Genomic DNA, 14651 nt, shown 5'->3' on the forward strand with positions numbered 1-14651 from the left:
CATCCAAATCAAAAATGGGGTTTTTTGTAAAACGACTTTAAATTTTTTAAATCGATTTTTGTTTGTGGATTACTCTTTGTCGACTATTTATTGTTCAATATAGCAATAATCCATTTAAATAAGCCAAATATTATTTCGATAAAACGAATTTCGTATTTCATTTTTCTATCTACAACCGCTAGAAATAACCCCCGAACAATTCCAAGTTGTCTAGATGGGACTTGATCACTTATCGGTGCAAAAATGTTCATTTGCGCGAATCTTCTGACTGAAAACTTCTTAACTTATAACCATCGGATCAATCTGAAACATATCTCGAAAAATGAAAAGCGATATAAATAACTCCAAGCTACGGCGTAGCGAAGAGGTGGTTTGGGAGGTTCATCCCCCCCCACCCCCCCAACTAAAATTAATTGGTTTGAAGAGAAAATTTTAGTGATGCTGACTAATTTAATTTTATATTACGATAATAATTATATGATCAGCACATTGATAACCTATTGTTTTAAACATCATGAAGATTTTTGAAAAAATTTGGGAATGGGATCCTGATCTGTAACTGATCTATTGGTCGAGATCTCACAGTTGTCTAATTGCATAAATTTCAAATACCTGCATGAAAACATTTCAATAGAAATCCATTCAGGAGTTCCAAAATCAATCATAATACTCAGATTTCCTGTCATATTGAGCTCACTTTTGAAGGGATGTACCGAAATATGGATTACGGTCATTTTTTTTAATAGGAAGCGAAGTTGGAACTGATTTAATGTCTATGAAACATAGAACTGCTCACCGAAAAATTGCATAACTTTCAACATTTACTGATCATGTTTTTATTTTGGGAATGCGTAGAGTTGAGACGAAATCGTAGTATGATTAATATCAAGAATATCACATTCCGAAATTAGAAGGAAATTTTTGAAAAATTGCGTTTTCCATTTGGCTCTAACAGGTTCTGATCGATTTTTATGAGCATCTGATTTTTGTGGTATTGTATGTAGGGTGAAGTGCCTATTTTCACCATACTAAGGAGGGCGCCTCACTGAATCATTAATTACTCGGCCTACAAACAATGGAATACGTACAAATTGGCATCAACAGCTTTGCTTCGCTGTTAAGTACCAAGATAATAACATACATGCGCTGAAAACAGTGAAATTCTCGTGTTTGAGCGCAACGAAAACACGAATCGAGTGCCCCTATTGTTGCGCTACCATTTGACTCAATGCGTTAGACAAAGATGGCAGACACTGCTCTAACCAACGGCTTCAAATGGGTAGCGTGATAATAGAAACATAGCGGTAATGGACTCATCACCCTATTATATGATTAGGTAAAATATATGTTCGAAAACAATAATTTAAGGTCAAGAGGACATTATTTCGAAATCGATAATTTCGGAGGTATAGTACAGCACATCATCTGATAAAATAATTTTGGCGGTCAATTCTCCTAGAAGTAGTTATGGAGAATTCACTGTTCCAACTAACTTAGTTCGAGATTTAATGTTGTGAGCGATCAAGTTCGCGCGCGCCCTTTGCGAAACAAGATCTCAACATGACACCTGCCGACATGACACCAACATGACAGTCTAACGAATTGTCACTGAAAGGCCTAAAGTTTAGTGCGAGATAGTTAACCACATTTAATTGTTTGATCCTAATCATCTTAGTCTATACCTAATTCTACGTTTATCCAAGATTACAACTTACAACTAGGGACAGGTGTTGGTAAAGATGAAAATGCTTAACTTTATTTCTACATATTACTTAAAATTATTCCTAATCTAGTTAACCTAAAAGTGAAAACCACTGAACTCAATTTTGCTGAAGGAAGCTAGCTATACTAGCAATATTAGCCGCCCGTTGAGGTATGAGATAATGAATTCAATCATATTAATGTACATGCAACTATAGATATCATTATATCTAGAAAGCAGCCAGATTATCCTTTCAACGACCAGCGCTACTGCTCGTCCACTTAAAAGGCATTAAATGTAAGTCGCCATCTTGTTTCATTGAATTATGATTAACATGATATATTCGGCAGGATTTTTATAACTCGCCGACACACCGTATACCAATAAACGAGTTTATAAAACCAGAACCGTCTTTAGTGGAATAGTAGCGCCACATCTTATAAAAATCATTTATCATTTCAACCATGTCAGGCAAGGATAAACGTTCCGGATCCAAGAGAGCCGGCTGCAATGCTCCGCTAACCTCCAATATAGTCGTTACGTCATCGCCAAGTGCAACAGCCGCAGCGATGACTGCGATCTACACGACAGCGACCTCAGCCACAGCTAATTTGCCTACGCTCCGTACAATGTTGGCGGCCGTACCCATCGCCGGAACAACACATATATACCAGTCCTCAGATCTTCATCGTTCCGCACAAATTACTGGAACTATCTCGAAAAATTCTGCAGCAGAGAGTCAAATCAACACAACGCCACCTGGTCGAAGCTGTAAAGTCTGCCGAGGAGAAGATAATAATGAAATGGTACAATGTGACTCTTGTGATAAATGGTACCACTACAGATGCGTAGGAGTCGGAAGGGAGGTTGAAAATGAGCACGTAAAATGGAGCTGCGCAAAATGCAATATCGCAATGGCACTCCTCGTATCAAACCCAACTACCTACCAGCTCAGCACTGAAACCGGTACACAGCCACAGAAGCTACTGATTCCTTCAGCTACGCAAGCGCAATCGAGGGCTCCGATAATTACGGTTACTACAGCCACTCCCAAAGAGGACGGAACGTATGTATCAAATAAGTCAGTAGATGCGCGCCCTAGAGGATCAGCTAACAGTTCACAAGCTTCCACTTCTTCACGAAAGTCCAACAGGAAACTTATAGCACTGCAACTAAAGCAACTGGAAGAACAGAAATTAATTGAAACTGAGTTTCTCAATAAAAAATATCACCTAATGGCGGAGATTATTGATGAAGAGGGATCTGTATGCAGTGGAGACGATATTGCCGATAAGGTGTCCGATTGGTTACACAGGACCAATCTAGAACGTACCGGACAATCAATCCAGTCTGAACGACGTAATGCAACCACACCGATAGCGAGTGTCAATGATGTACCACGTGATTCTCCTCGTAAAGAGTTCGATTTCGAGTCTCCCAATGTATGTCTTCTAACTAGGAGCCAACTCGCCGCACGACAAGCTGTCTCAAAGGATTTGCCAAGTTTCGACGGCAATCCAGAAGACTGGCCAGTATTCGTTTCATCATTTAATCGAACTACAGAAATGTGTGGTTTTACCAACGAGGAAAATATACTACGTTTACAGAAAAGCCTAAAAGGGAGGGCATATGAAGCTGTTCGAAGTCAATTGCTGCATTCCTCAAACGTGATGGATGTCATTTCTACGCTTAAAATGATCTGTGGTCAACCGGAGGCGATAATTTACTCCATCATTGGAAAGGTTACAGCGATACCGCCGGTAAAAGCTGAAAGACTGGACACCCTTGTTGATTTTGCGCTTGCTGTTAGAAATTTGACTACCACAATTACAGCATGTAATATGGAAGAGTATTTGTATAATATCACCCTGCTGCATCAGCTCGTGGACAAATTACCCACACTGTTGAAACTCGAGTGGGGAACGCATCTTCAAACCATACGGCACGCAAACCTAGCAGTGTTCAATTCATGGCTATACTCGAAGGCAGAAGGTGCAAGCAGAGTGATGGCATTTCGGATGTCGGATTACAGGTTGACAACAGGTGTCCACAAAAGAGGAGCCATTCTAAACGCGCACCAGGAAGATGATTCAAGCGAGCAAAGTGAAGAGGATTGGCTATCCCGAAAAACCGTGCTTCCACACCAAGAAGTACGAGAGCCGCGGAGCTGCCCCGTCTGTAAAGGTGCTTGTACCGAGCTGAGTAAATGTAAAAGGTTCCTGGAGCTAACGTACGATTCAAAGTGGGCCACTATCAAGGAGTTTGGATACTGCCGACGATGCCTCCGACGCCACAGGGGAGGATGTAGATCGACGAAAGTATGCGGTATTCAGGGCTGCACTTTTAAACACAATGAACTTCTTCATAACAGCAAGAAAGCACCGCTCACCAACCACAATAATTCCACACAATTCATCAGCCCAAGTACAACTAACAACGTGCATTGTGGTAGTTCGGGTCAACTTTTATTTCGCATAATGCCTGTAGTATTACATGGACCCAAGTCAAGTATTGCTACATTTGCGCTTATAGATGACGGTTCATCCTTGACCTTGATAGATCAAGAGCTGGCAAAAGAACTAGATGTCAAAGGGTCGGCTTCTCCGCTGTGTTTACGCTGGACAGGTGGAAAAACACGCTATGAACGAGAGTCTGAGACTATTAACATCGCAATTGCCGGGACCAACGATAAAAAAAGTCCGCTCGAAGGGGTGCGAACGGTAAAAGAACTTCTCCTGCCAGTGCAATCCTTGGATTACAATGAACTATCCGCGCGCTACCCTCACCTTCAAGGACTGCCAATTGGATCGTACCGTAACGCAAAACCCAGGATTCTAATAGGAGTACAACATGCACGTGTCGGAGCAGTACAAAAATGCAGAGAAGGTGGAGTGGATGAACCAATTGCCATTAAAACCCGCTTAGGTTGGACGATATACGGAGGTAGCTCCGTCGCAGTCGAAAATTCCTCAATCTCTCCTAGATTCAACCTCCACGTTTGTACTTGCAACACAAGGGATGACGGTTTACATGCGATGATGAAAGAGTATTTTTCATTTGATAGCATGGGAATATCACAGCCGACCAAAATAATACTCTCAAGTGAAATAAAACGTTCCGAAATGTTACTAAACACAGGAACACATTTACGCGGAGATCGTTACGAGACCGTATTGCTCTGGAAATCTAACGATATTCGGCTGCCAGAGAGCAAATCCATGGCGTACCGCAGATTCCGATGCCTAGAGAAACGTATGGCAAACGATAGAAGTCTTGCGGAAACGTTGAACATGACAATCAGAAACTATGTGACGCAAGGATATATCCGCAAACTGTCATCAGAAGAACTGGCCGCGGATCATCGAAGGATTTGGTACTTACCAATCTTTCCGGTGACAAACCCAAATAAGCCTGGAAAAGTCCGCATTGTATGGGACGCAGCTGCAGTTTCCCGTGGCATCTCCCTAAATTCCGCGCTACTCAAAGGCCCTGATCAATTGGCATCTCTTGTTTCCGTGCTTCTACAATTCCGGGAAAATCGCGTCGCCGTGTCTGGTGATATTCGCGAAATGTATCACCAGATACTGATCAATGAAGAAGACCAGCATTGCCAGCGATTCTTCTGGAATGATGGAACCAGCCCGGAACCCAACGTATTTGTAATGAACGTCATGACATTTGGGGCCTGCTGCTCACCCAGCTGTGCACAGTTCGTGAAGAATGTAAATGCACAGCGGTTCGTCGATACACTTCCTGACGCGGTAGACGTGATCGTCCGTAAGCACTACGTCGATGATATGTTAGCAAGTGTAGAAACGGAAGATGAAGCAATACAATTGGCGAAATCAGTACGACTCATTCATCAGAGCGGAGGTTTCGAGATCCGCAACTGGCGAAGTAATGCTGAAGGTGTTCTAGTAGCTCTAAATGAGCGTGCAGACGGTGGACCTTTATCCGACAAAGATCTGAATTTGGGAGAGGTGGATGTAGAAAAAGTTCTCGGTCTATGGTGGTGCACTCGTACGGACACCTTCAGATTCAAGTTTACATGGACGCGATACGACAAGGCCTTGCTAACGGGTCAACGATGCCCAACCAAACGCGAGGTTCTGCGAACACTGATGGTTGTGTTTGATCCTCTAGGATTCGTGGCACACTTCCTCATATATCTTAAAGTGCTACTACAAGAAATCTGGCGTTCTGGTACCCATTGGGACGAAGCTATCAGAAGTGACCTGTTCGCCAAATGGCGCACCTGGCTTAAGCTTCTTCCTGAGGTCGAAACGGTTAGGATACCGAGATGTTACCGGCTTACTACATCTACAAACAGGAATACTGACGTTCAGCTCCACATATTTGTAGACGCAAGCGAAACTGGGTTCGGAGCCGTTGCATACTTGCGGTTCCAGGAAGGTCAAATAATCGAGTGTTCTTTGCTAGGAGCTAAAACAAGAGTTGCCCCGCTAAAGTATGTCTCGATACCAAGACTGGAGTTACAAGCCGCCGTCCTGGGATGCCGGATGGCAAAATTATATGCCGAGGCATTGTCCGTCCCGATACGGAAACGATTTTTTTGGACTGACTCCCACGATGTAATGTGTTGGCTCCAATCGGATCATCGTCGCTACAGTCAGTTCGTGGCTTGCAGAGTTAGTGAAATATTGGAGACAACTGAGATACACGAATGGCGATGGATTTCGACGCGTGACAATGTAGCCGATGAGGCAACAAAATGGCATCGTCTGCCAGAATTCAGCCCAGAAAGTCGATGGTACCGAGGCCCTGCATTCCTGTGGTCCCCGGAAAATGAATGGCCAGTTCAACGTTTTGCACCAGCTGCAACGAACGAAGAGCTTCGTGCTCATTTACTTCTTCATGAAACTGTGTCGCCTCTAGTGAACTTCGCAGATTTCTCCAACTGGAAACGTTTGCTAAGAGTAGTTGCTCATGTTGTGCGGTTCCCCATGAATATTCGCTTGAAGATCTCTCAGAACATGATTTGTGGAGGACCACTTTCCCAAACGGAGCTCGTACAAGCAGAAGCAGCAATCTACCGTCAAGTTCAAAAGGAATCCTTCCCGGAAGAAATCGCCGTTTTACAGTCGTCAACGTCATGCCTCCAGAAAATCCAAAAGACAAGCGAACTGTACGGCTTGAACCCTATGCTCGATGTACATGGTGTCCTAAGAATGCGCGGAAGAACCGGCGGCTGTACAGCAGCATGTTTTGATGCTATAAACCCAATAATTCTACCCAGGCGTCACCCTGTGACTGATTTGATCGTCGCCTACCACCATGAAATATTTCATCATCGAAACCACGAGACCGTGGTGAATGAGATATTTCAAAAATATCGCATCGCTCGTCTTCGCGTGGTCTACAACACAGTGCGAAGAAACTGTCAACGCTGTAAGGTGGAAAGAGCGCTACCAGTACCTCCAGCAATGGGCGATCTACCTCCTGCACGTCTGGCGGCTTACTCAAGACCGTTTACATTTGTTGGAGTAGATTTTTTCGGTCCCCTGATAGTAACCATAGGCCGAAGAAGTGAAAAACGGTGGGGCTTACTTGTGACTTGCCTTACTGTACGAGCGATCCACCTGGAGGTCACCCATTCCATGAACACAAGCTCATGCATCTTAGCACTACGAAATTTCATGGCCAGAAGAGGAGTTCCTAGGGAAATCTTTAGCGATCACGGCACCAACTTTCAAGGAGCAAGCCGTGAGATGCGCGAAGCCCTGCGAGCGGTTGATATGGAAAAAATGATGCAAGAGTTCGAGAGCACTGAAACAACGTGGAAGTTTATCCCACCTGCCAGTCCGCATATGGGTGGCAGCTGGGAAAGGTTGATACAGACCGTAAAAAGGAACCTTAATGCTATAAATCCACCAAATAGGATAAATGATGAGGAACTATTAAATATTTTCATCGAAATTGAAAACATCGTCAATTCGAGGCCGTTGACCCACGTGGCACTGGAAGACGATAATAGCGCAGCGTTAACACCGAATCACTTCCTACTGGGCTCGTCGTCAGGGTTAAAACCGGTTGCCTCTCTCGACGAAAGTTGCAGGACATTGCGACATGGATGGAAAACCTCTCAGGCGATCACTAATAGTTTCTGGAAAAAAATGGGTGACGGACTACCTACCCACTATAACCCGTCGGACGAAATGGTTCTTCAACACCAAACCGATAGAAAAAGGTGACATCGTCGTGATCGTTGACCCCAAACACCCACGGAATTGCTGGCCGAAGGGACGGGTTATCGCTACCGCGCGCAGCAAAGACGGACAAGTTCGTTGGGCTACAGTCCAAACTGGAACCGGTATCTATGAGCGACCGGCTGTCAAGTTAGCGGTTTTAGACATCAGGCGCGGAGATAGTAAGCCATAACCATCAGGCACGGCGTACTCGGGGGGGAGTGTGAGCGATCAAGTTCGCGCGCGCCCTTTGCGAAACAAGATCTCAACATGACACCTGCCAACATGACACCAACATGACAGTCTAACGAATTGTCACTGAAAGGCCTAAAGTTTAGTGCGAGATAGTTAACCACATTTAATTGTTTGATCCTAATCATCTTAGTCTATACCTAATTCTACGTTTATCCAAGATTACAACTTACAACTAGGGACAGGTGTTGGTAAAGATGAAAATGCTTAACTTTATTTCTACATATTACTTAAAATTATTCCTAATCTAGTTAACCTAAAAGTGAAAACCACTGAACTCAATTTTGCTGAAGGAAGCTAGCTATACTAGCAATATTAGCCGCCCGTTGAGGTATGAGATAATGAATTCAATCATATTAATGTACATGCAACTATAGATATCATTATATCTAGAAAGCAGCCAGATTATCCTTTCAACGACCAGCGCTACTGCTCGTCCACTTAAAAGGCATTAAATGTAAGTCGCCATCTTGTTTCATTGAATTATGATTAACATGATATATTCGGCAGGATTTTTATAACTCGCCGACACACCGTATACCAATAAACGAGTTTATAAAACCAGAACCGTCTTTAGTGGAATAGTAGCGCCACAAATGTCTTCAGCAAAGTTTTTGAGAGTGCTATTATAAACCACTTTGTTGAAGACATGAAGGGTCTTTGTGTTCAGGGTATCAAAATATTTAGGCTATTTGAATCTACCCTTAAAATGAACTATTATAATTTTACTGTTTATGATAAATCTCTTCTACTTTTTATAAACAATAAAATTTAAATTTTATCCAAAGCTGGAGTTTGTGAAGCTCACAATAATAAGTTATTTTTGAAAGATATCATTTTATAGCTCTATATACTCCCCACACGAAGTATTCATGCCTTCAACAAGGTTGTTTCAAATGACAGCCCAAACAAATTCGCTAAAGACACGAAGTCTGCTACTATTGTTTTTGAAAAATTTATTCTGCACATTTTTAAAACTTCAAAGATGACGGTTTCGAAATGCCATTTTGACAGTAAGTTTTCACCAAACCGAATTTCTGGCCGCTGACTCCAAGTAAGTAGAAACGAAGTCGTTCTACACTCGTTCACAAGAAACTTCTTCGAATACTGCTTATCTATTATAATTCGGTGAAGACCCGATTTAATCAGCCTCCGATTTGATCAGCCCCCGATTCAGTCTGCCCCCGATTTTGTCAACCCCCGATTTGACCAGCCCTCGATTTTGTCAGCTTTTTGACCCGATTTTGTCAGCTTCATATCAAACTATGTTCTATGGGCTCTAGCAGACAAACAAAGCTGAATCCGAGTAAATCCTTTCTTGAGCATATTTTTCTTATCTTAAAGATGCAAAAATAAAAAGATCAATCTACTTTAAATTTTCCCTCTAAGCGAAATTTATATTAAATTATCAGAAATAGTTATGAAGCTTCAGGAACTAAAGAAGAATATTCTAACAGCTTCGGTTTATTCTAAAGAGAGAAAGAAATATGTCCCGATTTAGTCCCCGTTTCGTCAGCCTAAAATACACCATGGGGCTGATAAAAACGGGTCTTTACTGTATTTATTATTCACTGTGTCCCACATTAATTGGTACATTTTTTTTTTGAGGATAATTTTTTCAATTACAACGAACTACACCAATATTTTAGTAGTTTTCAAGGAGTTATTTTATCGACTTCTTCCAAAATTTGGCGAACCTACTCCCATTCTTTTTCCCTTCTTTATTTCGACTATTATGTAGTCAAATTTTCTTTTTTACTTTTTAACGATATTCAGTTAGCTAGAGATTACTGAGTAGGGAAAGTTATGAAAATTTAGAGCCATTGTACTCAAGTGAGAGCAAGGATGTGAAATATACAGGTCGGAAAACTAGAAGTGGCATTAGAAACAGGCTTCAAATCTTACGGTCTAATCTTTTGTCTTCTGCTGCTAGCAGTTGAGCTTAGGCAGAATTACTACGAATCGCTCAAGTCTACCAACATGTCTCAACGGCAAAAACAGACTTGTCCCTCTTTAACGTGAGAACTGATAAAAGAGAAGTCAAGTAAGATCACCACTAAAAACCTGTCGACGATTACTCTCATTCGTGCGATAGTTGATGTTAAAAGGATATCCCAAATTATTTGGTATGCTTAAGGGCTTATATGTTGCGAATTGAGTATTATTTTTTAATAAACTGAGTAATGACCGTCGCTCCACAACGCAGTTTATTTTTCATGGCTTGCGGTGAGCACGATCTCTCCAATTGCTGAACTGAATATTATAGAATAGGCGTTAGTTTTTAATATTCTTTACAGATTTTACTCACCCAGATTTAAATCGCGCAAATGGCTCTGAATCAGACCCCTAAGACGATTTCACTAGATTTTCAGAGCAGCGTGAACAGTGCACTAGCGCGGGTGACAGAAGTTTGTCGAAGAGTTTCACGAAAAAAATGTTCTAGTAATGATAATGATTTTCCGTGACGAGTATGAGAGTTTTTTTTATAATATGTTCTTTGACATTATGATTAGTAACATTAATTCAAATCAAAGATATTACTGGGAAGTCACTTTTAAAAAAAAGTCGATATCGAAGTAAAGTTTGAACTATTCACGCCTGCACTTCAGAGGTATCCTGATATCAAGAGCTGCAATTTCAGTTCTTACTTCACAGTCGTGTTGGAAACTTGAGTAAGCGCAATTGAGAGTATGAAATTCAAATAGATTAAAAAAAATTCGATTTTTTTGGCCCAGCACTTTAGGAAAATTCAGTTTTTCCTACACAATGCATTGATTGAAGAATTTAGATATGTTATTTACAGAGCATTAGTAATAATTCGTTTGTCCGTCTATTTTATGAGCCATTTTTCCGCTTTTCCAATGATTTGGTTCAGCCTTTGAGATTTCTAGCACTGATGTTGTCCTATGCTGATTTGAGCGTTTCTCTGAGTATGTGTTATCAAAAGCATCGTGAAACATCAAGTTCTAAATGTTTTCAATCGAAATAATATTCGAAGAGAGTGCTAAGAGTTATAAGAAATGTCTCATCACACTGTTAGGTGGATTAAAAGCGTTTTTTTTTATCTGTGTGACTTTAGTTCAAAATTGTTTTTTTCTCTCAACTTTTTTATTGTAAAATCGAATAAAATAAAGGATCTACAATTTGGCATCATTCCAAATCTAATTTGGATAATTTCAAAAACCAGAAGAATATTTTTTATTTTAGAACCGTAAAAAGTTAATGAATCAAACATATTGAAATGGGAGTACTACCGAAAGAGAAAATGAATATTCATGCGAGTCTATTTTATTTAAATAAAGTTATGTGTTTCACCACACACCAGAAAATAATGAAATTCAAACGACATGTAAATCAATACGAATGTAAACATACACAGCTTGAATCAAAAATTTGATTGAAAATTAAGTTGAATGCGATGTACTCAATGGGAGCATCAAAAAGCATACGATTTTACAGTTTAATGAAGCAGTAATTTTCAATCAACGTGTAAATTTATAAAAAAAAAATCGTTGAAGAAAGCACGACAAGTGGTGTGTGTGTGGTGGGACTTAATTTTACATAAATATTCATGCTCCAAATATGTGCATGAACATAAATTTAAAATTATAAAAAAAAGTTATGTGCATTTTATTGACGGTTCAGTGTCCTTTCGATTCAAAACTACTATAGTCGATACATTGATTTATCCAAACACCTTATTTCAAGCAAATTTCACAATTTTAAGTTTTCAAGTAATTGGTTAAAAAAGGAATAATTTTTAGATTTCTTTGCGATACAGAGAGTGGTAATAGTCAACCAATTTCCACTGTATATGGCAACATTTGAAGAATAATTTCTTTAGTTTGCATAGCAAAGTGCTAGAAATTGAACGAGTGATAGTGAATCTCCAGAGGCACTTTGAAAAAATGCAGTGTCCATCATAACTCAAAATGTACTGGACCAATTGTTTAGAGATTTTGTGCAATCCTTCCTGGACCCAAGTAACCACGTAAAATTTTCTTTAAATTATTTGAAATTGTTTTTAACGTTTCGCTTTCCGCTCTTCAGCACATGACAGCCGTCTTGACCGTCATACAGCCACCCCCCATTTCCCGATCAGAAAGAAATAACAAAATTATTACAGACTGAGTTACTTTGTTATGATAACAAGTTGTGTTATAACTCTGGTCTCGTTAGTTGGTAAAATAACAGAAAACATAACAGAAATTCTTCTAGTATATATCAAAAATATGACAACCTGTGATAGGCTTCTATCAGAATTATAACAAATTTTGTTAGGTTCCCCCACGGCCAATAGCTTTTATTACCTATTGTATAGTATCAACGAATTTAGCGTGCAAGTGTAAAAATAGAATAGAATAGAAAAATATAACATACATTAAGGCGTTTTTCGTTTGAAAGCAAAAAGCTTCATTTAGCAAAAGCTTTTTATAGTTTTGTCAAATGATTGCATACATGCTGGCTGATTGTTATTTGTGGATATAGCGATTTGAACCTGGGTATTCTGAGTTTTATGGGGATGTTTTCTGTATAAACCAACGACGTTGCTTTCGATCGATGTTTAATGTTAGCATAATATTCTACGCATTCGTCAAGGGCAAAACGATTATAGATGCAGAAGATGTTTCCAGAACGCACACATTAAACTTTGCCACAGCCTAAGGACTGTTTGTTTTCCTTGTATAATACGCTTTGTTTTCATACAGCTGCTTATATTACGATAGACTGAATAGCATTATAATATCTTTTCAGATTAGGAAAGTGGGGTTATTTTTAGATTCTGAATAGTGCGCTTCGGTGCTTCTCTTGTACGTTAACATGATTTACACGATTTTTAGAAATAATTTCGATGCGATATGGTAACATCCCTAGTAGCCTTATGGTAATTTTATAAACTCATAAAACTTAGATTGCACTTGTAGCATGCTAAAGAACTTCAATTGTTACTTGGGACTGAGTGGATAATTTACCTACATTATTTTACGGAGAATACGGCAAATGTTACTTATGATTCCAAATAGATTCAAAGAAACAAATACCAAAGTTTTGAGGCTTGCATTTTGAGGATTTCAAGTAAAGTCGCTTTCGGGGTTTTGTTATTGGCTTTTTTAAAGAAATTCAATTTTTTACAATAGTTCAATCTATCAAGAGCGAATATTATAACAGATAATCATAAAATTCGAGAAATTGTTGAGGATTCTTCGGTGTGACGAATTTTAGAATATTTCATGTTTTCTAAAATACATTTTGTTTTCTAAATTTTATTTAGTTTTAAGGAGGAAATTATTCAATATTTTTACATTAAAGTTTTTAGCTATTTCAAGCACTATCTAAAACACATATTCAAATTGTAACAGCAAACAATAATACCAGCTGGGATATGTATATATTCAGAGATTTCTAGGCCATTTTGAAATATTGATAGCTTTATGCAGCATACTCACAAATATTAATCTTTCAACAATTTGAACAGGTCGTATTATTCCCTTTTTTAAATTTCTACAAATGGAATCAAGTATCTTGATTATTACGAAAATTTGGTAGTTCGATGTTTTTTTTTAAACGAATGAAGCTTTTTTTACAAAATGAATCAAGTATCTTGATTATTACGAAAATTTGTTAGTTCGATGTTTTTTTAAAACGAACGAAGCACCATCGAATACAACGGAAACAATATTACATAGGCGCATTCAAAGTAATTGTCAGTTCATTTTAAATGACAGTTGTCTTAGGTGGAATGAAAAGATACAACAATCTCAAACTGAACTATTTTTATGCGGGGGTTTAAATTAAAAAATTACAATGCTTTGATTATTTGGAGAACGCACAAAATCAGATACCCACAAACTGGACAAGTTTCGGTTGATTATGAAAAACCCGCATAAGATGGCGAAATCGTACTCAAGATCCTCGAAGATCCTCAAAATTCATAACGATATTGTGGAAATCAGTATATATCAAACAGTTTTTTAAGTTCTGAAAATTCGTTTTCGCAATATGCACAATTCATTAAAAAAAAGTTATTTATATAATCATTTGACTAAACCATAACAAAGAGTTTAAAAATGCTTTTTTATTTGAATTCTTTATTTCTTTATTCTTTATTTCATCTGGAGTGCTTGACACTTCCTGCATCTTCTTTAAAATAAGTTTTATATGAAAATTACAATCTTTAGAATAGCTTGTTGATAACTTTACGATGCCAAAACTTTTTGAATAAATGCCTCAACATTGAAATCTATGCCACATAATCGAAATTGCGTGCCAGACGAGTGTCTCAGAAAATAAGTAATCTCTTAATCAAAACGCAACCAAGTAAGTTAAACACCTTACTTTCAAGTTTTCCGACCACTTGCATCTAAAACTTATCTATTTTCAAAATCGTGGAACTTTGAATATCCAATTGGAAAACGCAAATATAAGGAAATCATTAAAAACTTCGAAAATTTGCTTTAAAAAGTTGAATAAATACGCATAAAAAGAGGCTT

The 14651-nt window shown here is 39.0% G+C and overlaps 3 protein-coding genes across 5 annotated transcripts in view; all 3 read left to right on the forward strand.

Moving 5' to 3' along the window:
- Window positions 1-14651, forward strand: part of LOC131682539 (transient receptor potential-gamma protein) — a 526333-nt gene that overhangs the window by 414660 nt on the left and 97022 nt on the right. The window lies entirely within an intron of this gene.
- LOC131679416 (uncharacterized) lies at window positions 1459-4103 on the forward strand. The gene is made up of 3 exons (XM_058960147.1): window positions 1459-1733; window positions 1794-4020; window positions 4074-4103. The coding sequence occupies exons 2-3, from the start codon at window positions 2167-2169 to the stop codon at window positions 4101-4103; spliced, it is 1884 nt and encodes a 627-aa protein (XP_058816130.1). The 5' UTR covers window positions 1459-1733; window positions 1794-2166.
- LOC131682540 (uncharacterized) lies at window positions 4031-8749 on the forward strand. The gene is made up of 2 exons (XM_058964101.1): window positions 4031-8351; window positions 8412-8749. The coding sequence occupies exon 1, from the start codon at window positions 4180-4182 to the stop codon at window positions 7912-7914; it is 3735 nt and encodes a 1244-aa protein (XP_058820084.1). The 5' UTR covers window positions 4031-4179; the 3' UTR covers window positions 7915-8351; window positions 8412-8749.

This window comes from Topomyia yanbarensis, chromosome 2 (genome assembly GCF_030247195.1).
Source record: "Topomyia yanbarensis strain Yona2022 chromosome 2, ASM3024719v1, whole genome shotgun sequence".
In the NCBI taxonomy this organism is placed as follows: Eukaryota; Metazoa; Arthropoda; class Insecta; order Diptera; family Culicidae; genus Topomyia; species Topomyia yanbarensis.